The 25,153-nt window shown below is 38.2% G+C and overlaps 2 protein-coding genes across 2 annotated transcripts; one reads left to right on the forward strand and one right to left on the reverse strand.

Annotated features, from left to right (window-relative positions):
- The first annotated feature begins 842 nt into the window (after positions 1-842).
- On the forward strand, positions 843-16,627 carry LOC131852423 (FAS-associated factor 1). The gene is made up of 16 exons (XM_059203102.1): positions 843-967; positions 1,403-1,471; positions 2,567-2,696; positions 4,895-5,020; positions 5,300-5,471; positions 5,983-6,127; positions 7,039-7,170; positions 7,343-7,469; positions 7,956-8,101; positions 8,859-9,013; positions 9,501-9,637; positions 10,205-10,367; positions 11,933-12,029; positions 12,357-12,497; positions 15,199-15,276; positions 15,523-16,627. Exons 1-16 carry the CDS (start codon positions 929-931, stop codon positions 15,601-15,603), a joined length of 1,938 nt encoding a protein of 645 aa, XP_059059085.1. The 5' UTR covers positions 843-928; the 3' UTR covers positions 15,604-16,627.
- A 2,936-nt stretch (positions 16,628-19,563) lies between these two features.
- On the reverse strand, positions 19,564-25,099 carry LOC131852420 (ionotropic receptor 75a-like). The gene is made up of 6 exons (XM_059203100.1): positions 24,348-25,099; positions 23,684-23,851; positions 21,892-22,112; positions 21,138-21,355; positions 20,363-20,634; positions 19,564-19,871 (listed from the first exon to the last, which is right to left on the reverse strand). Exons 1-6 carry the CDS (start codon positions 25,097-25,099, stop codon positions 19,640-19,642), a joined length of 1,863 nt encoding a protein of 620 aa, XP_059059083.1. The 3' UTR covers positions 19,564-19,639.
- Between the last annotated feature and the right edge of the window lie 54 nt (positions 25,100-25,153).

Genomic DNA, 25,153 nt, shown 5'->3' on the forward strand with positions numbered 1-25,153 from the left:
TCGCTCTACTACTGAGTCCATCGATATATATAGGTAATATATTTTTGATTTTATCCCCCAAGGGAGGTTGCTCTCCCAAACATCAAATTTGGCTTTGCTCCAACTCACTTTAAGCCTATGTTACACCGTTTGATTCCACTCAGAATTATATTATGTAGAACTTCGGTTTATCTCAGATATAGAATAAAATTCGATTCGTCGTCTAAAATATTTACATGTAAGGCGATTGTTTTAGTCTGAAAAACATAATTAATATTTACGTTTCTCAAATTAGGCTGATTATATTCATTATTTTGAAAATGTATAACGCAGAATAAACATTAGGATCTAACATTAGTTAAATCCTAATTTTTGTTTTGCGTTAATAGTATATTAACCTCCATACATATATAAATAATGTCCTACAAGACAGTATCGGCATTAAAGACATTATAGTAATCTAATACTAGTCCCACTAAGTATTACTATTAATTATTTATTTATTTACTAAAGTTCATTTATAATGATTCAGTAAATTTCAATCGCATTAACGTAATTGACTAAAAATCATCAAAAGGTGTGTAATGTGTATATATTATTATGTACATATTTTCATATTAATTTATATCGAAGCATAGACAAAATATTTAGATCACGACTAATCATATATTTAAATGTCCAGAATTAACACATATTATCATATTGTAAATAATACGAATAAAATATCGGACACTAAAAATTATAGAATAATCTTATAGCAATCGTTAGATTTTGATCGGTGATTTCATTCGATATATTTAATCGAATAATCGGTAACAAAATTGTAAAAGACAAAGAAGTTTTAGTATTATGTCGGCTGGCAACACAGATATGTTTATGGTTAATGTTTGAGTGATTTGTCTGCAATACTAAATGTCGTACTAATATTTTTGAGTTCATTAATATCAGAATGGCAGAAAACAGAGAAGAAATTCTAGCAAATTTTCAGGTATCTACACATATATTGACAAAATTTAATATTCATTATAACCCTATAAATCTAGTTTCTATTTCTTGAAGGTTATGTATTTAACAATAACAGTGACTAGGAAATCTCATAAAACTCTTTGTACTTTACACATGAAGTATTTTTTTTATATTTTTTTATTATAGATTTAACTGTACTTTCTATTAAATTCGTATAATATACAAAAGTGATGCCAATTATGATGAAACAATGATTGTCAAAATGTTCTCTGAACGTTCTTTGTGCACAGTCAATATAAACTTGAGTCGTATTTACGTTCATATAATTTATTCTAGAACAATAGTAACATATTTAACTATGCTTTATAATGAGGTTTTATGCGTAATAGCTAAATGACAAGTTAAAATCAACTTATTTGTATTCTAAAGCATTGCTATTGTGTATGTTATGTTTTAGGGTATAACAGCCATTGAAGATTTAGCAGAGGCAATATACCACTTAGAGGAAGCAAATTGGGACTTATTGGTATGTGATATTTGTATTATTTAATGAATTTCTAGATAATAATGTCTACTAAACAATAAACCTTTTGTGTGTGTAAAAACTACAGAAACATCAATACTATTCAATATGAAGGACAAATCTAGTTTTGTTTAAGTAATGAGTTAGCATTTCTTCTTGGGAAAAAATATTTACTGTGATGTATCAATGTTTCATTTATTATTTCTTTTATTGACTAATTTTATTGTAACCTTGAACTTATGTTACAAATATATTTTTTCTATGTTATTTGTAACAGTAATATGAGCTGAAAAGTTATTTAAACCTTTTGATATGATTTATTCTCTCAATTACAATTCAACTCATTGACACTGGCAAATAATTCATCTAAAATGTCATATTAAAATTCCTACATGTGTTAATATCACATTTTCTCAATTATATAAATTTATATGAATTCAGCAGAAGTTAATCAAATTAAGTTGTATGTTATATATTCAAGAATTATGTTATATATAAACATCTTAACCCTATTAATTTTTTTTATGATAAAACATTGAATATAACTATACAATAAAACATTAATGAAATATAACTTATATTGATAATTTGAGTTTTATTATTATTATTTTATTATTTATTATTAATATCACAAAAAGACATAAATTCTTACATTTGTAAAATAAAAATAAAAATGTTTTATATAAAACTATATACATATGTGTAGTTGTAATAATCATCTTAATATAATTATAATATTGTATATTATCACCAGTAGTAGTAGACTAGTAATTTATTTTGATGGTTAATTCTAAATGTATGTCTTATACCTTAATATGTATGTGTATCTTTGGTAACCATTATTGTTATCTTTTTAGCCATTATCTTGGCTGAATCTGTATTTTGAATGTAACAATGCAATAAAAAAGACACTTGAGAGATGTATATTAAAATATGTTTAATATATATTGAACATGGATATTTGTTTAAATAGTGTTTACTTAAATAAAATGCTCTTTTTCAAATTCAAATTTCAAAGGACTAAGATGTTATGTCTCTATACCCTATAATTTGCATGCATAAAAGAACCACACTAATATAAGAACTTTTTAAATCCAGTCCGCCATAAACCGAGTGATGCCACAAGATGGAAACAGCTCAGCAGCAACCCAGCAGACTGATGACACTCATGATGTTGAAATGATAGATGATGATATATCTGTGATAACTCCAAAAACACACCCACCAGGTAATCATATTTTAAATACTAATAATGGGTTGATCTTTAACAATCTTTGTTTGAATTTGACCAGAAATGAAAATTGTTAAAGATCATTAAGTTAGATTCTTCTAACTCGGTGTTTCCTAATAAGTGATATGCATACCCCTCGGGGTATGTGACGTTGCATAAAGTGTGTGCGGCTATCAGTAAAACAAACATACACACACACTCACAAACTTTCATATTTATAATATTATAGTCATTGCTACAATAAGGGGTACGCAAGGTTTGAGGTCATTTTAGAAGTGGTATGCAGCAAAAACTATTTGGGAACCACTGTTCTAACTAAACCACCAGTAGCGAACCTTGCATTTGCACATAACTTTGTTGTAAAGTTTATTAGTCATTGTCAAATATAAAGAAGGGTGTCATACTTTTATATGCTTGTTGATTAATAAAGTGTACTAATATAGGTAGGCACATATTAAGGATATATTAATGACAAATTTGATTGTATGTAGATATTTATGTGTAATTTGTGATAATAATTAATTTATAATTATTTATTGCTATGTCATAATCTAGCAAATATCTCTGCACTTCTCAAAGGTTGACTAGAAGGTAATACGGTAGCATTAAGTCCACTTTTTGTAACATATTTTGTTAGTCAATAAGGCATTAAAGGCAAAAAAAGAGTACCTTTATTCTCAACTTAATAAAAAAGAAATATGTCGGTAATAAATAATGTTGGTTGCACAAAATAATTAATCAATTTATTTTATGATAAAGTGACACAGTATATATGATATACTTGAGCTTACAAAATATAATAAAAATAATGTTAATAAATCATTGCTTCATCAACATGAGGATATAAGTTCTTATGTCTGTACCATATAATATATGCAATATATACCATATAATACATACATTAATGCACATGGGTTTGTGTAATGTATGACACAGATGTGTTTGTACTGTACATTCAAGTTTATCAAGTGAAATAGACTTAGTTTACATTGTGATAATTTATTATCTCATCTGCAAAAGACTTTAAAAAGATATGTTTCGTTCATTACAGTTTCAATTTACAGACTATAAGGACTGTAGTTTTTAAACTTATAATTTACTAGCTGACCACAGAAATTTATTGCCATATAAATTAAAATCGCTATTGAAAAATAAGGGTTGATGATAGAAGGAAATTTAGGGTTGTATTTATTTTTAATGCCACATTATAAAAAAAGTGTTAGGAGTGGAGAACCCTAATGATAAGGTCATTAGGGGCTAAAAATTAAAAATAGATTCTTAGGCCTATTGAATATGCATATAAAATATCATAAAAATCGGTCAAAAAATATCATAAAAGTCGTTTCAGAGGATTATGGTAACTAAGACTGTGACACGATTTTAAATGTAAAATTACACCTATTTGAATGTATATATTTTTGGTAAACGTTTGAAAAATTGGAAATCCTTTAAAAAAACTTAATTACTGAAGCAATTAATGGAGTATAAAATATATATTTTATTAATTGGTATATAGTACACAGAATGTATTGAAAAAGGCCATGCCCCTGGTTATTAATCGATGTTCTTCTTTCTTAGTAAATAGATGGTCACTGCCATCCATACCACAGAATTAAGGTCACTTGACGAATTTACTAGAAATTTAGAAAGTACCACTGTGGTTTCTTAATTTCTAGTGAATTCGTATTAAATATTGTAAAGAATTAAAAGTAGAACCGCGTGAAGTTTCGTCTTATAGATCTCATATCTAGCATTGATGGACATAGCGCACGAGACACTTGCTGTTTCAGGCATTCCTTTTTTAATGTATGAAAATCTTCCCCAAAGTCTATGGAATCATATCGTATGCTGTCTCTATTTTCAAATTAACCATTTCGTTTGATTCTTCCAAAATCTATCCACCGGCCGAAGTTATCTCCCTGATGAAAAACGGTGTGCTTGTCTTAGGCATAGGTGGTAATCGTTTACCATCAGATGAACAGTATGCGTGAAGGCCAACACTGGTATAAAAAAATAAAGTTTATACTCCTTATTACTAACAATCTACACACGCTCTATTGTTAATAAGCTGTTCACTTATGGTGTAAAGCTAATAATCACTAATAAATATATCGTGTACTCTAAAAGTACTTATATTAAAGCAAAAATAGTTATTGTTAACCTGGAGATATTAATAAAATATTGATTTATTCCAGATCGGGAAGATAGCAATCAGGCTTCCACTTCGTCTCCTAGAAATAATTCGTCTGATATGGTAGAGCTACAAGTTCACTTTAATAATAAAATACACGAAATAAAAATGTCCGGCGCGGCAACAGTCAGTAAGTGGTCACTAATACTCTACTACTTTATCTCTAATATAAACAATAAATACATATTAAGTAATCAAAACTAGACAATAAAAATAGTGCCCATAAATCAAATCATACAACAACCTCGCGCCCTCAGACGACGGTTCCGCTAGGACAGTGTGTATTTTTTTTTGCAAATGTTTTTAGATAAATCTAACAGTTTCCTTCTAGATTTATGAGTATACATACCTACTCAATCTACAGTGTATACTTGCTAGGTGATCCCTGTCATACTCTTGTTTTACACAGGTGATTTAAAGAAACGGCTAGAATCAGTATGCGGTGTGCCAGTCTGTCGACAACAGATCTCCGGCATGGGCGGCTCTCGAGCCACGTCTTCCGCTACCCTTGGCAGTCTGGGACTGGCTGCAAATGCAGTGCTCAGGCTTAAAGCTGCCGACCAACTCATGGCGGACGATGAGTATGTAATATTATCACATTATTGGTTTTGAAGCGGCCTGAGCTCGATATATTTTACGATAGCATTAATAAGTAAATATAATATTACATAAAAAAAACATCAAATAACACTTAATAAGTAAGTGTTGCTTGTTGTTTTTATGCAATTACGGTATTTGATATTAGTTGTGTGGACCCATTGTACAAGCTCTGCTTCGTTTAGAAGTAGATGGCGCTTTGTGAAATATACTCTAATATTATTATTAATTGACTCCCGCGCGCGACTGTTAGAGCTCGATGGTTTTTTTTTATTCTATGTAATATGGATTCTATTCTCTGAATTTAGCCTCTCATCTGGACCATTGTATGTGTATTTTTTACCCTAACATTTTATCAAACATTTACATATCACTCAAAATGCAACTAGTTTATTTTATTAGTATATTATATCATGATATTGAAGGCCAACATTATTTTTCCAAGCCAACATAATTTAAAAAAAAAAACGTTACAATTGTACTATATTTAATCAGGGCGGCGGACCGGCTAACAAGATCGTACATACTGTGCATTAAACACGACGACAAAGACTACACACTCACGTATCCAGGCACCAAGACAGTGCAGGAAGTCAAGAACGATATCTACTCGCTCACAGACATACCCGCACGACATCAGGTAACTAGCACAAGAAAATAAAAAGTACAATTTTGCATTAGATTGAACATTTTTATTGGATAAGTTACTTTTACGTATAATGATTATTACAACGATGACCGTAAAGATTTCAGTTGACATTGCACTGTAACAAAATTCAGTGCTTGCTGATGTACAAAAATCACTTTTTTAAAGTTTTTATGTATGTTATCCTTAACTATTTATTTATTTTCGGATGACTAAATAAACTGTTGCGGCGCTGTTATTCAGTGTAAGCTAAAGCACTAATGACGGTGTTTCTGTGCCTTTGTATAACGATATGGTATGACGCAATGATATATGATATGTTTATGAAGACACGAATTCTTAAGGCCGCTGATATACAGTCGGGCATGGTTTTTTAAAGGCTCATAATTAAATAGTTGTCTATATTATAATAGGATGAGCATAATAAAGTCAGGCCAGTTAGCCCATCATGGCTAATTTTGGAATTAACCACAATGGATTCAGGGGGCCGCATCGAAAACTACCTGATTGGTATGACTGAATGGTAGCCGCATTACTAACAACTATCTATCAATGTGTGACGTCGGAACCGCTGTTGCATTATCATTCTGGAGGACTATGATTTCATGCGTCCGTATCCTGTATTTTCACTGCCTTATCTCGCCCTTTAATCGAAATACAACTTACATAGACCACGTATTGAGGTACTACGGGTCTCACTTAATGACGCAATATATGTGATATTGTTTATGTACATTGGTGATAGTTACTGCTTACCATCACTTAACATAATTATAATATTTACTTTTGAGGTAATAGAGAGAAAGACCTTACAATCATCACTTTGATAGTTTTTCGCATACCATCTTCACATTGTCATACTGATTTATAAATTATACATGTAAATTATCTGAAAATTGAATTAGATGTGGACGGGGTGGCCTGCAGTCTCGGGTCTAGACGGCACAATCCTCGCGATGGTGGGTTTGGACCAACCACAACATCAGCTTACAGTCAAACGAGCGCCTAGCAATAGTAAACAGAAAGAATACGAAAGGGCAAGTATTATAGTAAATCATTTATTTATAACTAACTAAACCGTCTCAAAGATATATACTTAAGTGATTAAATGTTTAAATTTATTTTCAATCCCTCCAGAAAAATATCGTTCGCACTTATTGAAGAACCAATGATGTTTGAATAGATGTAAAATTAAAATAAATTTCACAGATAATACTAGAAAGTTCAGATAGTGAAAACAGTTCAATAGAAGAAATAGAAGATTCAGCCGATACGTTCACTGGCGAAGATGATATATTTGTAGATCTGGTACACCCGGAGAGGTTACAGCCGCTCAGTAAGTATTATTATAGTATACGCTTCATTAAAATTGGGTGGTGACGCGGTAAGGATGTGTCGCCAAGTCATATAATGTTTTAAGTACCGCGGAAGACCTACACTGAGCTAGCTGTTCACTTTATAACTTTACTAGCTACTCGCACCGCTTTCGCATAGATATACATGTATTATATATATAAACCTTCCTCTTGAATCACTCTACCTATTAAAAAAACCGCTTCAAAATCCGTTGCGTAGTTTTAATTGCGGCATTAAAGGTTGACATGGCCCCTTTGATATCACAAAATTACAAACAAAATTGCGTTTCTTTTTTTTTCTTCAGTCATTTGTAGCAACGCTAATAGTACATCCTGTTACATTCTGTTGGGCCCCTCAGGTCCCGAAATACGCTGTAATGAAGGATACACCTTTACTTATTTGAAGGAAGGAAGGAAGGATGTAAGTAAGTATTATTAACAAACTATTATTCATAATGTTTTCACAGTGTCTGATCACGTGGAGGACGAAGTGCTGGGCTGCATAGAGTTTGCGCAACGTTTCCGCACGCGATATGGACCGAACACACCAAATTTCTTCGAGGGCACACTACAAGATGCAATCAAAGAGGCTTGCCTTAAGCCTGCCAAAGAGGTATGAATAATCAGCCATATTTAGGACTAGCTCGGGAAGCATCTAGAAAGTGTACTTGTTCTCAGATTTTTATTGTGTAATAGATGAAACTGCGCCTTCATCATCGTGATTTCAAAATAACAATTATTTATAACTATCTGTTTGTAGACCTATTGGATTTAAACAAAACTCTAGATATTATGGAAGCTAGTTTTTTGTATTGGTAACATTAGTACAACGTGTACTAATTGCTTTTAATTAAATAAATAGATAATTTTTATGTAAGTAAACTTAATATAAGCACTTTTAAATAGTCATGTTTTTTGTTATTCTACCGCTCATTCGGAACGCAGACTCGTCACAAGAAGACTGAGCAAAAATATTATGTGTTGCACTTTTGACTAGAATTACATTTTGAAGAATTTTGTGTGAACACAAACTGCCAAATGGCAAAGTTAATATACTTGAATAACAATAAATCCGTCATAGTTATCAAAGCAGACCAGTCCCTACAAGCAGTACCCGTTCACGAGTATAACGGGTATTTACAGATATAACTCTTAATTTTATTATCTTATTTTATAATGTACTAGCAGTGCCCGCGGTTTCACCCGCGTAAACTTTATAGCCTATATGTTATTCTGATGTATAAGCTATATTACAGTAAAGTTTCATCAAAATCCGTTCAATAGTTTTTGCGTGATAGAGTAACAAACATCCATCCATACTCACAAACTTTCGCGTTTATAACATTAAAATAAGATTTGTAACACTTCAGAGGAAGCTGCTAGGGTTGTACCTGCATCATGAGCAGTCGGTGCTATCGAATGTGTTCTGCGCGCAGCTGTTAGGCTGCGAAGCTGTGCTACAAACGCTCGCCACAAATTTTGTTGTCTACGGCTGGGACCTCACACACCCAGACAATAATAACATGTATGTATGATCATAGAAGGTACATATCACTGTATATACATACATGATTTTTTTATTAGTAACTTAAAAAATATATTTTAATTTAACGGTTGCGTGTTCCTCGTATAGTGCAAATGTTTCTATTCATTAGTTGTTTCTAGATATAGTAGTGGTCTGTATGTACAAAAAAAAGTATCTTAAGTATTTATATAAGTTCTCTAGTACTCATAACACAAGCTCTGCTTAGCTTGGAACTCGATAGCGCTGTGTAAATTGTCCTGAGATATTATTATTATGTAATTGAGTATTTTTTGTTACGTAAAGAAACTGGCAAGGATTCTAACTACCAACCTGATGGTAAGTGGTAACCATTGCCTATGTATATGAACAGCACCATTGACGTCACTTTAGCATGTTTTGTAACTAATTGTATTTACTTACTTGGGATCCCATTACTATCTTTTATTTAGTATACTATATCGTATGATATCCTTACCCCTTGTTGCAGGTTATTAAATTCAATGACGAATGCATTAGGACCGGTTGCGAGTATGACGATACGGAGCATCCCGATGGACCGGTTGCCGGCCCTAGTCATTATTATGAGAGTTCGGTCTAACACTGAAATATATTCAGTTATTAATGGTAAGTTATTCACATATTATTTTGCATATATAAAGTATATGAATATTATATTGCATATATCTACTTTGATTGTATGGTGTGATTAGGGATTGAAATTAAAGAATAATCGGAGTGTCTTAGTCCTCTAGAATGGCAACGAGTGGTTACATTTTTTTAAATATGTAATAATGGTATATAGTGCACCCGCCTGCACTGACGGTTTACGCTGGGAGGGCACTAATGGAGAATGATACAATTTGGTACGATGACATGAGATCAGGTCAGTTAGTCCATCGTGCCAAATTCACCACGTATTCATCACGATGGATTCCAGGGAGAAACCATATGGAGTTCAACGGTCAATGGCACGTAATATAGATATGCTGCGTCTCGTGGAGTCGTAAAACTTACAAGTTACTTATGTACCTTTAATAACATATTCTGTTTACTTTATTGGATTGGTGCTGATTTTTACAGAGTTATTATTAATATGCTTTGATATTAAATTTACGGATTATATAAGTAACTACTTAATACTTATTCATACAAAATAAATAGTATGGTCAATAATGAGTACGAATGTGTCAGGAAACGTGGGCGTGTCGGAGTTGCTGGGCGGGCTGATGGAGGGTCTGGAGCGGTTCGCTTCGTTACGAGACATGGACGCGAAGGCGGAGCGCGAGCGAGACGCGCGGCAGCGGGTCAAGCGCGAGCAGGACGAGGCCTACCAGCGCAGTCTAGAGGCCGACAGGTATCTACCACAGTAATGTGTGTAATATTACCTGTGCACGCGTGAAGGAGCGAGACGCGCGGCAGAGGGACAAGCGCGAGCAGGACGAGGCCTACCAGCGCAGTCTAGAGGCCGACAGGTATCTACCACAGTAATGTGTGTAATATTACCTGTGCACGCGTGAAGGAGCGAGACGCGCGGCAGCGGGACAAGCGCGAGCAGGACGAGGCCTACCAGCGCAGTCTAGAGGCCGACAGGTATCTACCACAGTAATGTGTGTAATATTACCTGTGCACGCGTGAAGGAGCGAGACGCGCGGCAGCGGGACAAGCGCGAGCAGGACGAGGCCTACCAGCGCAGTCTAGAGGCCGACAGGTATCTACCACAGTAATGTGTGTAATATTACCTGTGCACGCGTGAAGGAGCGAGACGCGCGGCAGCGGGACAAGCGCGAGCAGGACGAGGCCTACCAGCGCAGTCTAGAGGCCGACAGGTATCTACCACAGTAATGTGTGTAATATTACCTGTGCACGCGTGAAGGAGCGAGACGCGCGGCAGCGGGACAAGCGCGAGCAGGACGAGGCCTACCAGCGCAGTCTAGAGGCCGACAGGTATCTACCACAGTAATGTGTGTAATATTACCTGTGCACGCGTGAAGGAGCGAGACGCGCGGCAGCGGGACAAGCGCGAGCAGGACGAGGCCTACCAGCGCAGTCTAGAGGCAGACAGGTATCTACCACAGTAATGTGTGTAATATTACCTGTGCACGCGTGAAGGAGCGAGACGCGCGGCAGCGGGACAAGCGCGAGCAGGACGAGGCCTACCAGCGCAGTCTAGAGGCCGACAGGTATCTACCACAGTAATGTGTGTAATATTACCTGTGCACGCGTGAAGGAGCGAGACGCGCGGCAGCGGGACAAGCGCGAGCAGGACGAGGCCTACCAGCGCAGTCTAGAGGCCGACAGGTATCTACCACAGTAATGTGTGTAATATTACCTGTGCACGCGTGAAGGAGCGAGACGCGCGGCAGCGGGACAAGCGCGAGCAGGACGAGGCCTACCAGCGCAGTCTAGAGGCCGACAGGTATCTACCACAGTAATGTGTGTAATATTACCTGTGCACGCGTGAAGGAGCGAGACGCGCGGCAGCGGGTCAAGCGCGAGCAGGACGAGGCCTACCAGCGCAGTCTAGAGGCCGACAGGTATCTACCACAGTAATGTGTGTAATATTACCTGTGCACGCGTGAAGGAGCGAGACGCGCGGCAGAGGGACAAGCAGGAATTTCTTGCACTGTGAAATCATGAATGTGTGGTTTATATCGGTCTAGGTGGTTTCTAAAATAAAAATATTTCTAGTATTTATATCACTTGTCTAGTACCTGTAACACAAGCTCTGGTTATTTGGAACTAGATGGCGCTGTGTGCATTATCCAGAGTTATTATTATTATGAATGTAACATACCATTATCACTTTGATCACAGGCTATGATTACTTAAAAAGTGTTCTAATGAAAAAAAACAAATTCCATTACAATTATAAATATTTTAGGTTCTTATTGTATTGACAGTTAATTTTTAATATTTCAGAGCAAAAGAAGAAATAAAAAAACAACAGGAACTAGAAAGAAATCAAGAATTAGAAAGAGCTGAATCAGAACGACAATTAGAAGAGGCGAGGAAAGAGGTAAAACATTTAATTCTGTTTATTATGGATATTATCTTACTCAGTTAAGTGTAACAACTTAATATTAATATTATGGCGTGCAATTGTTTTAAACTACTCACATCACTTAAATGAAATATTTTTGATAATGATAAAATATGATGTTAATGAGCTCCCAGAGTTCGGACAATCTAGGAGCTCATGGTAAATGTTCTAGTTTGTATGATGCGTGCAACTGATTCGAAATATGTTTGATGTGATCATTGATCGTGTACGTTTGTTAAGCTATCTCATTTATATATGATGCGTGCAATTGATACGAAATGTTATCGTGATCACGTCGGTCAGGCGGCGCGGAGCGAAGCTGCAGCCCGAGTGCCCGCGGAGCCGGCGGCGGCGGCGCGGGACGTGGCGCGGATCAGGGTGCGCCTGCCGCCCCCGCACCACGACCTGCTCGAGCGGCGGTTCCAGCCCCACGACACGCTGCAGGTACCACGCACTCACTGACACACCACACACCACACACGGCCCGCGGGACGTGGCGCGGATCAGGGTGCGCCTGCCGCCCCCGCACCACGACCTGCTCGAGCGGCGGTTCCAGCCCCACGACACGCTGCAGGTACCACGCACTCACTGACACACCACACACCACACACGGCCCGCGGGACGTGGCGCGGATCAGGGTGCGCCTGCCGCCCCCGCACCACGACCTGCTCGAGCGGCGGTTCCAGCCCCACGACACGCTGCAGGTACCACGCACTCACTGACACACCACACACCACACACGGCCCGCGGGACGTGGCGCGGATCAGGGTGCGCCTGCCGCCCCCGCACCACGACCTGCTCGAGCGGCGGTTCCAGCCCCACGACACGCTGCAGGTACCACGCACTCACTGACACACCACACACCACACACGGCCCGCGGGACGTGGCGCGGATCAGGGTGCGCCTGCCGCCCCCGCACCACGACCTGCTCGAGCGGCGGTTCCAGCCCCACGACACGCTGCAGGTACCACGCACTCACTGACACACCACACACCACACACACACAGGGTGCGCCTGCCGCCCCCGCACCACGACCTGCTCGAGCGGCGGTTCCAGCCCCACGACACGCTGCAGGTACCACGCACTCACTGACACACCACACACCACACACGGCCCGCGGGACGTGGCGCGGATCAGGGTGCGCCTGCCGCCCCCGCACCACGACCTGCTCGAGCGGCGGTTCCAGCCCCACGACACGCTGCAGGTACCACGCACTCACTGACACACCACACACCACACACGGCCCGCGGGACGTGGCGCGGATCAGGGTGCGCCTGCCGCCCCCGCACCACGACCTGCTCGAGCGGCGGTTCCAGCCCCACGACACGCTGCAGGTACCACGCACTCACTGACACACCACACACCACACACGGCCCGCGGGACGTGGCGCGCGGATCAGGGTGCGCCTGCCGCCCCCGCACCACGACCTGCTCGAGCGGCGGTTCCAGCCCCACGACACGCTGCAGGTACCACGCACTCACTGACACACCACACACCACACACGGCCCGCGGGACGTGGCGCGGATCAGGGTGCGCCTGCCGCCCCCGCACCACGACCTGCTCGAGCGGCGGTTCCAGCCCCACGACACGCTGCAGGTACCACGCACTCACTGACACACCACACACCACACACGGCCCGCGGGACGTGGCGCGGATCAGGGTGCGCCTGCCGCCCCCGCACCACGACCTGCTCGAGCGGCGGTTCCAGCCCCACGACACGCTGCAGGTACCACGCACTCACTGACACACACACACACACACACGCACACACTCGAGCGGCGGTTCCAGCCCCACGACACGCTGCAGGTACCACACTCACTGACACACCACACACCACACACGGCCCGCGGGGCGCGCGGATCAGGGTGCGCCTGCCGCCCCCGCACCACGACCTGCTCGAGCGGCGGTTCCAGCCCCACGACACGCTGCAGGTACCACGCACTCACTGACACACCACACACCACACACGGCCCGCGGGACGTGCGATCAGGGTGTGCGCCTGCCGCCCCCGCACCACGACCTGCTCGAGCGGCGGTTCCAGCCCCACGACACGCTGCAGGTACCACGCACTCACTGACACACCACACACCACACACGGCCCGCGGGACGTGGCGCGGATCAGGGTGCGCCTGCCGCCCCCGCACCACGACCTGCTCGAGCGGCACGACACGCTGCAGGTACCACCACGCACTCACTGACACACCACACACCACACACGGCCCGCGGGACGTGGCGCGGATCGGTGCGCCTGCCGCCCCCGCACCACGACCTGCTCGAGCGGCGGTTCCAGCCCCACGACACGCTGCAGGTACCACGCACTCACTGACACACCACACACCACACACGGCCCGCGGGACGTGGCGCGGATCAGGGTGCGCCTGCCGCCCCCGCACCACGACCTGCTCGAGCGGCGGTTCCAGCCCCACGACACGCTGCAGGTACCACGCACTCACTGACACACCACACACCACACACGGCCCGCGGGACGTGGCGCGGATCAGGGTGCGCCTGCCGCCCCCGCACCACGACCTGCTCGAGCGGCGGTTCCAGCCCCACGACACGCTGCAGGTACCACGCACTCACTGACACACCACACACCACACACCACACACGGCCCGCGGGACGTGGCGCGGATCAGGGTGCGCCTGCCGCCCCCGCACCACGACCTGCTCGAGCGGCGGTTCCAGCCCCACGACACGCTGCAGGTACCACGCACTCACTGACACACCACACACCACACACGGCCCGCGGGACGTGGCGCGGATCAGGGTGCGCCTGCCGCCCCCGCACCACGACCTGCTCGAGCGGCGGTTCCAGCCCCACGACACGCTGCAGGTACCACGCACTCACTGACACACCACACACCACACACCACACACGGCCCGCGGGACGTTTAAACTAAATGAATAGGTAGTATCTATACCTTCAAGTTTATATAAAATTTATTTAAAAGAACCAAACACAAGTTTCTTGCTCGTTCTTCTTGCCATGAGACAGCTTTCCTAATGAACGGTAGATTAAAAAAAATTTATGACTGTTCAAATGTGCTTAAATTAAGTTTATTTTAATAAATTATTTTCTATTCTATTCTATTTAGTCATTAATGTATTAATCTCAATATAAGTATGTCCTATTCTTTTTACAGGCGCTGTTAGATTTTCTCGCATCAAAAGGATACCCACAAGAAAATTATAAAGTTATATCTAGCTGGCCTAGAAGAGACGTAAGTTTCAAACTATTTGATTTACTGTCATAATCTAACCTAACCCAAAAAAGCCAAAGAAAACAGTTCCATCGTAATTTTTCATACATAATTCTTGAGGCTAGAACTTAAAAAATTACATATTTCCACACATTCTTTCATTCCCTATTTTATTTTAACTTTGAATGTCATATTTATTTATAATATGTATTAGTAACATTATATTTGTTCAGTAGTATTGGTTTTAAGTGTAATATGTGTTTGCAGTTAACAACAGAATCTCATAGCAGTACACTGCAGGCACTCAAGTTATACCCTCAAGAGACAGTGATGCTGGAAGAGCGGTGAAAGGCGTCGCTGGCCGTCGCCCGCCCGCCCCCCGCGCCCCCACCGCCCTCGTCGCGGCCAACCGAAACCAAGCCTTACTCCACAAACATACCATTCAATATTCTATGACCCTATATCTTATAATCTCCAAGTTACGTACCTTTATGGTCTTATACAAAATATATTTAAAACGTTCTCATAGCACACGTGTAAAAGGTAACATTTTTTAGTACATAATTATCGCAACCACAAACATATTTAATATTATATGAGATAGTGACTCTGTATGAGTGATGTCGAAGTTCTTGTAATATGGTAACACAGAAAATAATCAGAATAAATATAATATAATAACAGTAAGAAATCTCGAAAACGGAATTTAGTTGCGCGTTAAATTTTTATTCAGCAGTGTTTCAATTTAAGCTGTCTATAAACAGATACTATGTAACCTTCCTTAAGTATGTGTTCAACGTCTAATAAAGGCAAGTTTTACTTTATTATTGTGACGGTTTGTGTTCAAATTTGAAATACTTACCGTAATATAAATTGGTCCCTATTTTATTGTATATAAGGTTTATTATGCATCACAAAACCAATACTTTTATTTATTGCTGCAAGAAATATACACAGCAGTGTGAAGTTAGATCAGCTAACTTCATTGTTTGCTACATTTATTTCCGTCGTAGCCTCGATGATTTACTATATTTAGTTAACACTTAATTATTACAATAAATACGAAACTGTTTTTATTGAAAGTGCAATTTATTCATTACTTTATTTACAAACTTTTAGACATTTTATTATTAAGTCATTTTGCCATGATTGTATATGCATAATAATGTAATCTACATACAACAATTAGTGGATTTTATACTGACGACTGACCTATCATTGATTGTAATATTAGAGGGTAGACTTAGACATAAATGATACTTGCCAGAGATTCGGTAATAATTTGGTCTGTCGCTAGCTTTAGAATTTTATTCAAGTGTTCAATGAAGAAATAAAAATTACAGTCCGGCCGCTCAGAGTTTGCGTTTCAGACAGGTCGACTGTGCGATGTAACTTTACCTGACGTACAATTTACGGCAAAATTCTAATTAACTTTTATTTGCCTTATTTACAAGAGACATTAATAATTATTCCAACAACAATAACAATAAACATATATTTTGGGCTAAAACTATTAACTACTTAACAAATATAAAACAATAGTTTTTAAAAGTCAAACCACATCAAACTGCGCTGTTTATTGGGTCGTATCAGTTGATATAAATTGTACGTCAGTTCAAAATCACATCGCCCAGATCCCGAACATCGGCCATTCGATCCCGACCATGAGCGGCCGGACTATAATCAACCAAGTACGAAACTGCTGTAACTGTTTGAACAAATACTGTACATTAAGTCGACAACTAAAGTGTCAAGCATGTTAAAAATTAACATTTGTTGAATCAGTAACACTAGAGAACGCTCAATTAGTTTATTGACATTTTCAATATAACACTAATTACATACAATATAAAATATAACAAAACTAGAATTCATTATATTGCACACGTCTAGTTATTAGTACTTGTATTATAAATATATTTTAGGTATTTTATGTTTCTTTCGCTGCAACTTGGTTGTTTTAATGGTTCGCTTGGTATGCGGCGCCGGTCAGAATATTCCAGATGCTGCATTATAAATATATAAAGAATATACAATAGAAAACTACTAGAGCAAGTTTGATTGCTTGGCCTTACATGAGAGTTGTATTATAGTGTCATCCCATATATATATATATATATATATATATTAAATATACAATGCGGCCAACTTATCCTTTCAATTAAACCCTTAAATTAGCGGATGTTTATTTTAATATTAGCGTAACTTATTTATTTTCCTGGACACCAAAAGGCGCGGTGCCTTAACAAACCTTAATATAATTTTGAAATGTAGTCTATAGAGAAAAATAGTCCATTAAGTAGTCAGAGGAAACTCGTCTGAAAGCACTGTCCGTGACCACTTAGGTCTTAAAATGAAAGATGATTCCGTATCGATGGTAGAATGTAGTTATAGAGATAATGTTAAATAATTCCGCAGAACACAATATATTGTATATTCGGTAATGAAGTAGTTATGTGTACATATATAGTTGTATAATATACAAAATTCTCCGAAACAGCATGACCGATTCTTATGAAGTTTTGTGAAATTCAGTAGGTATCAGAATAGGATGTAAACTATTTTTTAAATCCTTATGTGATAAGGTTGCTCCACCCTAATACATTTTTTTATTTACTTTAAATTTTTGCAAACCTAAATTTCAGTCTTCTAACATCTCCTACTTCTGATCTTCGCTCGGTCGTGGATAACTAATTTAATTATATCGCAAAACAACGTTATGTTCAAATAAGTTGGTCGCACAGTACACGAATAGTCCAAACTATAGGTTCCGAAACTGAGATAGTATTCACGAAACTGTCAATAATTTCCCATACCTATATGGATTGTAAATTGACAATTATTTCTGAATGTAACAGATTGCTGTCACGTGATTATTTTAATATGTAAAATCCATGTATATTTTTAATAGATATACATATAAGTCAGAATGAGATGCCTGAAATTTCCCCATTTCGTAGGTAAAAATTTACAGAATCTATTTTTGTTCTCAAGAGACAAATTTGGTATTCCGTAAGTTTCCAGCTTTTTGCGATTCTTAAAATGTTGATGATACTTCGTAGAAAACGTTAAACTAATCATCTAAAAGAAAGATTTACGATACAGCAATACGCGGGGTATTGCTATATATGCATACAGCATTTAATATCAGTCTCTGAGTTTAAAAACAGAAAATTATTACTACTGTAATACTTTTGCTATGGTTGCATTCGTATTTCTGCTATTACAATCACGGCAATTCGGATTGGTATCTCTTTACAACTGATACTATAGTTATAGTTTAATAGTAACTCATCATTCTTGACTGACAGAATTCCCATAGATATATTATGCCACTTTTTTTTTTGTTGTTGTTGTAATGTTGCCAGTCACAGGCAATTATCGCAAGTTACGGTTTATACAAAACATCATGTAATGATACACTTATGTTATTAAGAAAATAAATTACAACAGCTTGTATTAAGCCGAGAAAATGCCATAGAGTTACCGAGTAGCTATTACAGTGGAGCATTTGTCTTTTGTAATAGCTAAATTATTAAGAATTACGACCTTCTTTTGCATGCCATCTGAAAATCTGTTATCTTTATTAAACCCGTACCTATTTTTTTTCTAAAATTAGGTACAAATTTCATTGCAATTTGAAAAAAAAACAGAACAATTACATTGTGTAAAAAAAACTACTTTTGAATTTTTTTACACAATGTAAAATGTAATTTATACTGCAAGTCAGAACATACTTTATATATACAGATTTCTTTAATTACTCCGCAAAAGTGTAGTGTTGTCACTACCCACAATTATTAATTGAAATAGAGAAAAGATTGATTTTGTGATCTTTTGTAATTTTGCACACGACCGAATAAGTTTGTAACAGTTCCTTGCTACAAAATATGTATCCAGATAAACAATACAATAAATAAACCGAGAGATGGGTTGATGGATTTTATTTTTAAACTAACAATCTTTTTGTAATTAACAGCCTCGGAACCAAGGGGGGGGGGGGGGGCAACACGGGGCCCATGCCCTGGGTGGCATGTTCTGGGGGCGGTAAATTCGAACTTGGCAGGTGAATACACAAATCATCGTTAATGCATCTTTGAGAACTTGACCACTGAGACGCCAAGTAAATTATTTGTGTTGAATATATTTGAAAATTGCTCAATAATTAACAGCAATACAAATTGGACAAATTGTATGTTAATATATATATGTATATTGTACAAACGTGGACGAAGGAGTAGGGCTGGGGAGCTTTAGTTTTCGGCCCTCGAAAAAAATTAAGATCCGAAGCTGCTCATTACTGAGGCTTGTTATGCTACTGCCACAGATAATATAATATTACATACTACTGCCAATATGCCACTACAATTTATATGAAAAATAATCAATTTCTGAATTCCACGCGTTTCCCATTAACTCTATGTACAAGTATTTCGCACATAAGTACAAACACAGATAATATAACTCCCACGATGAGACAGATGAAGGCTATGGAGACTTCTCGCAAGGACACGGAGAACACGCTGCTGTCTGGGGTACTCACGCATGGGGGCTTCGGTACGTCCCACACGGACTTCAGACGGCGGAGGATACCAGATTCAAACATCTTGCGAATACTGCATAATTAGAATAGCAATTATAGATACCCTATCTATAATTAGATTATAAATAGGGTATTACCAAATTATCTGAATTGTGAAGAAGGGGATTTTTAGAATTGTGAACTGATAACGAATGATAGATGGGCATGGCAATAGTAGTTCATGCAAGGGATTTTCTGTGAATATTAGACATATACACCTATATAAGGTCACAATGTAAATAAACTGGTTTTAAAAATAAATAAATTGATTTTCTTGCCAGGTCTTCTCAAAGATTGACGTTCATAAGCGGCTATAATGTCCTCCAAGAGAAGAAATATCTTTTATTTGATTTATCATATTGGCCGACCTCCATGCCGATCCCCTAAGAAATCATTAATTTGAATACCTAAATAACAACCTATTTACGTGCAGAGAAATTTAGTCATAATTGTGATGATTTTATTTAATAATGATATGACATTACAATTCCAAAATAATTATATTAGCCACAAATATGTACATACCCATAAGTGATCTGTTCTTTATATGGGGACCATTTCTTAACGGCCACGCCCATTTTCTGCGGCGGGTACATTTCTATCTCCTGAAGCTCGCAGTTCTCTCTTTCTGTGAATGTTTCTCTCATTATCCTGTAAGCCACCACGCTGTCCACGTGCAAAGCGAAGCCACCCTGTTTAACGAGTGCCATGCCGTACGATGGCTCGAAAAAGTTGTAGTGATTCTTGGTAGCAATTTTCTTGCTATACATTTCTAATGCTATGGGGTCTGTTGTACGCTGTGGATAAGTTTATTAGGTATTTTTACTTATGTATATTAATGGAATGGTGCAGCCGGCTATGCTAACGGTTTGCGCCGGCGGGGCACCAGTGGAGGATGATAAGATGAGCATGAGGTCAGGTCATTGACCTGACCTTACCATCCTCCTCCACGATGACCTACATCGTGGTAAATTCACAAGGTATTCATGACGACGGTTTCCAGGGGGAATACCACGTGAAGATCAACCTCACAAGGTACAATGGGGTCCATAGTACTAACAGTTTATCAGGTATTTACTTTAGGTGTAATCCCCGACTTCGTTTGCTTTTTGATAAACATCAAAAAGAGAGCTTATACCTTCTTAAGAAAATTCATTAACGTGCAATTTATCTGGTGATGATGATAATGATACTTCAGGTAAACCGCAGGTTTGTTTGTCGCCTATACTATAAAAATGTTTTCTGTATTTGGAGCAAAAAAAAATAAATATCATAATAAAAAATATATAAATAAATCAACCGTAAAATAATCCTTAGTGTATAGAACATCTTCAACGCCGGCCTTAATGTTACTCTTCAAAAGATCCTCCAGCGTTCTAATGTTCTTGGGAGACTCGTGTAGCAGCGTCGAGACGACGATCGCATTGTAATATTGGTATAAAGTCAAAGCATACACGAATATAACCAGTATCGTTATCTTCATCGACACCATCATGGTACGGCTTTGTATGCCCATGCCTGTGAAATATTTTATTTTAGTTTGTACCTAGAATAAATACGTGAACTTATGATACCTTACTGGCCAGTACATAGGAAACACCCAGACCAATTCAAACAATCATACTCGTGAATGTAAATGTTTGTATTGTTCGAGGAGTCAAACCCGCAACTATCGAAATGTAATGTGCTAAATCCTTAGACCACTGACCTTGTTTTTTTTTATGGATAATAATGAAATGGTGCACCCGCCTGCGCTAACGGTTTACACTAGCGGGGCACCAGTGGAGGATGATAAGATGAACATGAAGTCAGGTCAGTTAGCCCAGTCGTGACAAATTCACCAAGAATTTATCACGATGGTTTCCAGGGGAGGTCAACCTGACATGGTGCATTGCTAGTAATGGGGTCATTAGTCCACATTTGTTAACGCACCTAAGTAGATACAAGCACTATAAAGTTGCAACTGCAAGCTTTGCTTATTTTGGAACTAAAGGTCTCTGTGTAAGTTTAAGAAAATTTATTCTTTTTTAACATTAATTTTATTTATTATTTACCTTGTTGACATATAGCACTCCACGAAAACAAGATGGCGAGACTGAATGAGGATTCTGCATCGTTTGTTCTTTGCGTTTTTAACTTAAACATCAGGCCCAAAATGGTAGCCGATACAACCAGCATGCCTAGTATACAATACCATACTTCAGGAGTCAACGGTCTCGTGTAAATTGTATAAAAGGCTCCTGGATGTTTTGGATGACGAAATATAAAACATTGCCTGCAGGAAGTAATGTTAAATTTATTGCTAGCTATATACCCTGATACCTATATCTATAAGTGTTTAATTTAATTTATTTGTATAACGAATGTTGTGTTTACGCTACTATATTCCTGACTGTATTCACTTCATATCTGGTAAAATTCGGTACCAATTTATAAATTTGTAGATAAAAGTTTAAATTGGTAATATTTATCTTTACAGTAAATTTAATTTTAGATGTAATGTAAATATGGAAGTGTGAAATTAATTAAGAAGCCAACACGGAGCTACACACATGCTCACTATTGTGATCCTGAACTCATAAATAAATATATTCGGTAATAAAGGGTATGATTTATTAGTGTAGCAAATTTCATTCAAACCTGTCAAGAATTTATTTCGTGAAACAGTAACAAGTACACATTGACGACCTCGGTGGTCTAGCGGTCAAGCACACCGCTTTACGACCGATGGTCGCGAGTTCGATTCCTCGCATGGCACAAACATTTGTATTCATGAGTATGATTGTTTGTATCGGTCTGGGTGTTTTCTATGTATAATATGTATGTATTTACAAAAAAAAATATCTATGTATATGTATCAGTTATCTAGTACACATACCATAAGCTTTAGCTAGCTTAACTTGGGTCTAGATGGCTCTGTGTGAATTGTCCTGAGATTATTACTATTATTATTATTTGTACTCCTAAATTTAAAAAAAAAACAATGAACGACAGATTTCTACCGAGTAAAACTGAAGCATTTTCTATCAATACAACTCTACATAGAAGAACTCTATCGACTCTGCATAGAAAGTGAGGAAAGGTTAATAGAACTTTTCATCTCTTGACTCGTCACGACGATAATGACTGATGGGATAGTTAGAGCTATTATTCGATTGTAGCCTTTCGTAAGAAAATACGAAAGTACCAACCTCCCCACGTGTCTGTTTATTTTATTCTTGATGGTTTTTATTACCATTGCAGTCCAGAGTATTTTTTCTGGTTATCATTTAAATAACAAATAAATAATAATTCAATGCATATAATAAAAAATAATGACTATTTTATTTTAACCCAATTATACAATATTTAAACATCATGACTTTTTTTAGGAATGATAACACTAACGGTATAAGCTGGCGGGGCACCAGTAGAGTATGATAAGATGAGCATGAGGTCAGGTCAGTTAGGCAAATTCACCAGGAATTTATCTTGATGGTTTCCAGGGGAAACCGCGTGGAAGTCAACTTGACATGGTACATTGGTATACATCACGACATAACCTATATAACAAACAGAGAGCAGCTTTCAAAATGGTCAAAAACAGTTTTAAGGGAGTAAGAAGAGTAATAACAGGAATTAGTGGCACTCGTTTTTAGCAATGTACCAAATTACTACCTCCGCACCCCGGAATCTAAGTTGTGATACGATGATGATTGTTCTCATTTCCACAGCTGTGGTTAATTCCTGGGGAATAAAAAAAATACGACGGACGAATAGCCGACTACACTTCTTTCTCAACCTATCATCCTTCACTGCGCCCTCCTGCGCTGACGGTAATCATTCATACAAAAATCCCTACTATACCTGGATGTCCACGTCTCTATGATGTAATCTATGAAAGCAGCTCGGTCAGATCTGAAGAACAGACTACTACCGCTCAGATCTGCTTCCTGACGCTGTAGCGCTCCAACCAGACCGTCAAAACTACCGTTACGGTTGTAACCCCAGGAAAGAACGCGTTTGAAATCGTAACTAAAAATAAATTAATAAATATATAGAATATGCTTTATTTACCTTATACAATGACATAATATAGGTACAATTATTTAGAATACAGGACAAGGCGGCCTTTTGCTGGAAACAATTTCAAGACAACCTTACACATACAATTTTAGATTTTATTTATGAAACAAGCTGACACCCGAAATGAAATATTTTACAAAGTAAGCTGGTTAGTATACATACATATAGCAATATAATATGCGGGACTGCATGTGACTTTATAGTCTACCTTGGAAATAAATCTAAAACATTGATAACGATTTATTTACAAGAAAAAATTAGTACTTTTTCTACACATATGTCATTGCTTGTTTGTACCTAATGTATACACCAAGTAAATACTTAAAAGATTTAAAATTCTTTAAGATGCTAGATTATCAACAGTAAAAAGCTTTATTCCACGCGAGCAGCACCACAAAACTCTATTAGTATACAGTGTTGTGTTGTGAACAAAACATTATTGTACCTGTAACTATACATATCTTGCAAATACAACAGCATAGTAAAAAACTTCAGCTTGTGCAAACTATCAATGTGTGGTTTCCTTGACTTCACTAAGTAATCAACATAAGTTTCATTCTCCACCTTCTCCGTTATTACCACTGGGCACTTCAAGATAACACCGCTCAAATCACGTCTGAATGATTTATTAATGATAATTTCATTGTCCCAAAATCCTACTTCATTTAATTTATAGGTCCCATTAGAATAATATCCCGTATTGTACACTTCATAAAGACGATATATTTCCCCATTTCTACAAGCAATTATCACATCTGAATCAATATCTATTGGTTGCTGATTTAGTACATGAGCAGTTGCTGATAGATTATCAGTCATTATTGTCCAAATAAAAGTTTTAAATATATTTTCAGTCACAAAACTAGTAAAAATTTGTGACCAGCCATCACATGATGTATCCAGCACTATTCCAACTTTAGATTTATTACTACTAATTTGGTATGATGTATTATTGCTCCTAATTTCTAATGTTTTTACTTGAATATTCTTCTTATAAAACAATTTCTGAATGTATATTATATCACTTGGCCGATTACAATGCAAAATGACTATATTATTTAAATGTTTGTATGTGAGAAAATCTATTATAATATTTTTGTTTGCAATAGAAAACAAATGTAATATAAAGTAACCGAAATGCATGATTGGAAGTTCTAGGTAGAATAAACTAGTACCTACACACATCAAGGTAAGCATGGTAATGGTTAAATGGGCTTCATTACTGTCAACAACATATTGGAATAAAAAATG

The sequence above is a fragment of the Achroia grisella genome, unplaced genomic scaffold (genome assembly GCF_030625045.1).
Source record: "Achroia grisella isolate CSIRO2021 unplaced genomic scaffold, CSIRO_AGI_Agris_v1 utg848, whole genome shotgun sequence".
NCBI lineage: Eukaryota > Metazoa > Arthropoda > Insecta > Lepidoptera > Pyralidae > Achroia > Achroia grisella.

Excerpts from the sequence above, each read along its gene's own strand:
- LOC131852423 (XM_059203102.1), top strand. The coding sequence starts at position 929 with ATGGCAGAAAACAGAGAAGAAATTCTAGCAAATTTTCAG. Across the intron at positions 9,014-9,500 it reads CACCCAGACAATAATAACAT|GTTATTAAATTCAATGACGA; the intron begins GTATGTATGATC and ends CCCTTGTTGCAG. Across the intron at positions 12,498-15,198 it reads AGCCCCACGACACGCTGCAG|GCGCTGTTAGATTTTCTCGC; the intron begins GTACCACGCACT and ends TTCTTTTTACAG.
- LOC131852420 (XM_059203100.1), bottom strand. The coding sequence starts at position 25,099 with ATGCTTACCTTGATGTGTGTAGGTACTAGTTTATTCTACCTAGAACTT. Across the intron at positions 22,113-23,683 it reads ATAGAGACGTGGACATCCAG|GCAATGTTTTATATTTCGTC; the intron begins GTATAGTAGGGA and ends TACTTCCTGCAG. Across the intron at positions 21,356-21,891 it reads GAGTGCTATATGTCAACAAG|GCATGGGCATACAAAGCCGT; the intron begins GTAAATAATAAA and ends AATATTTCACAG.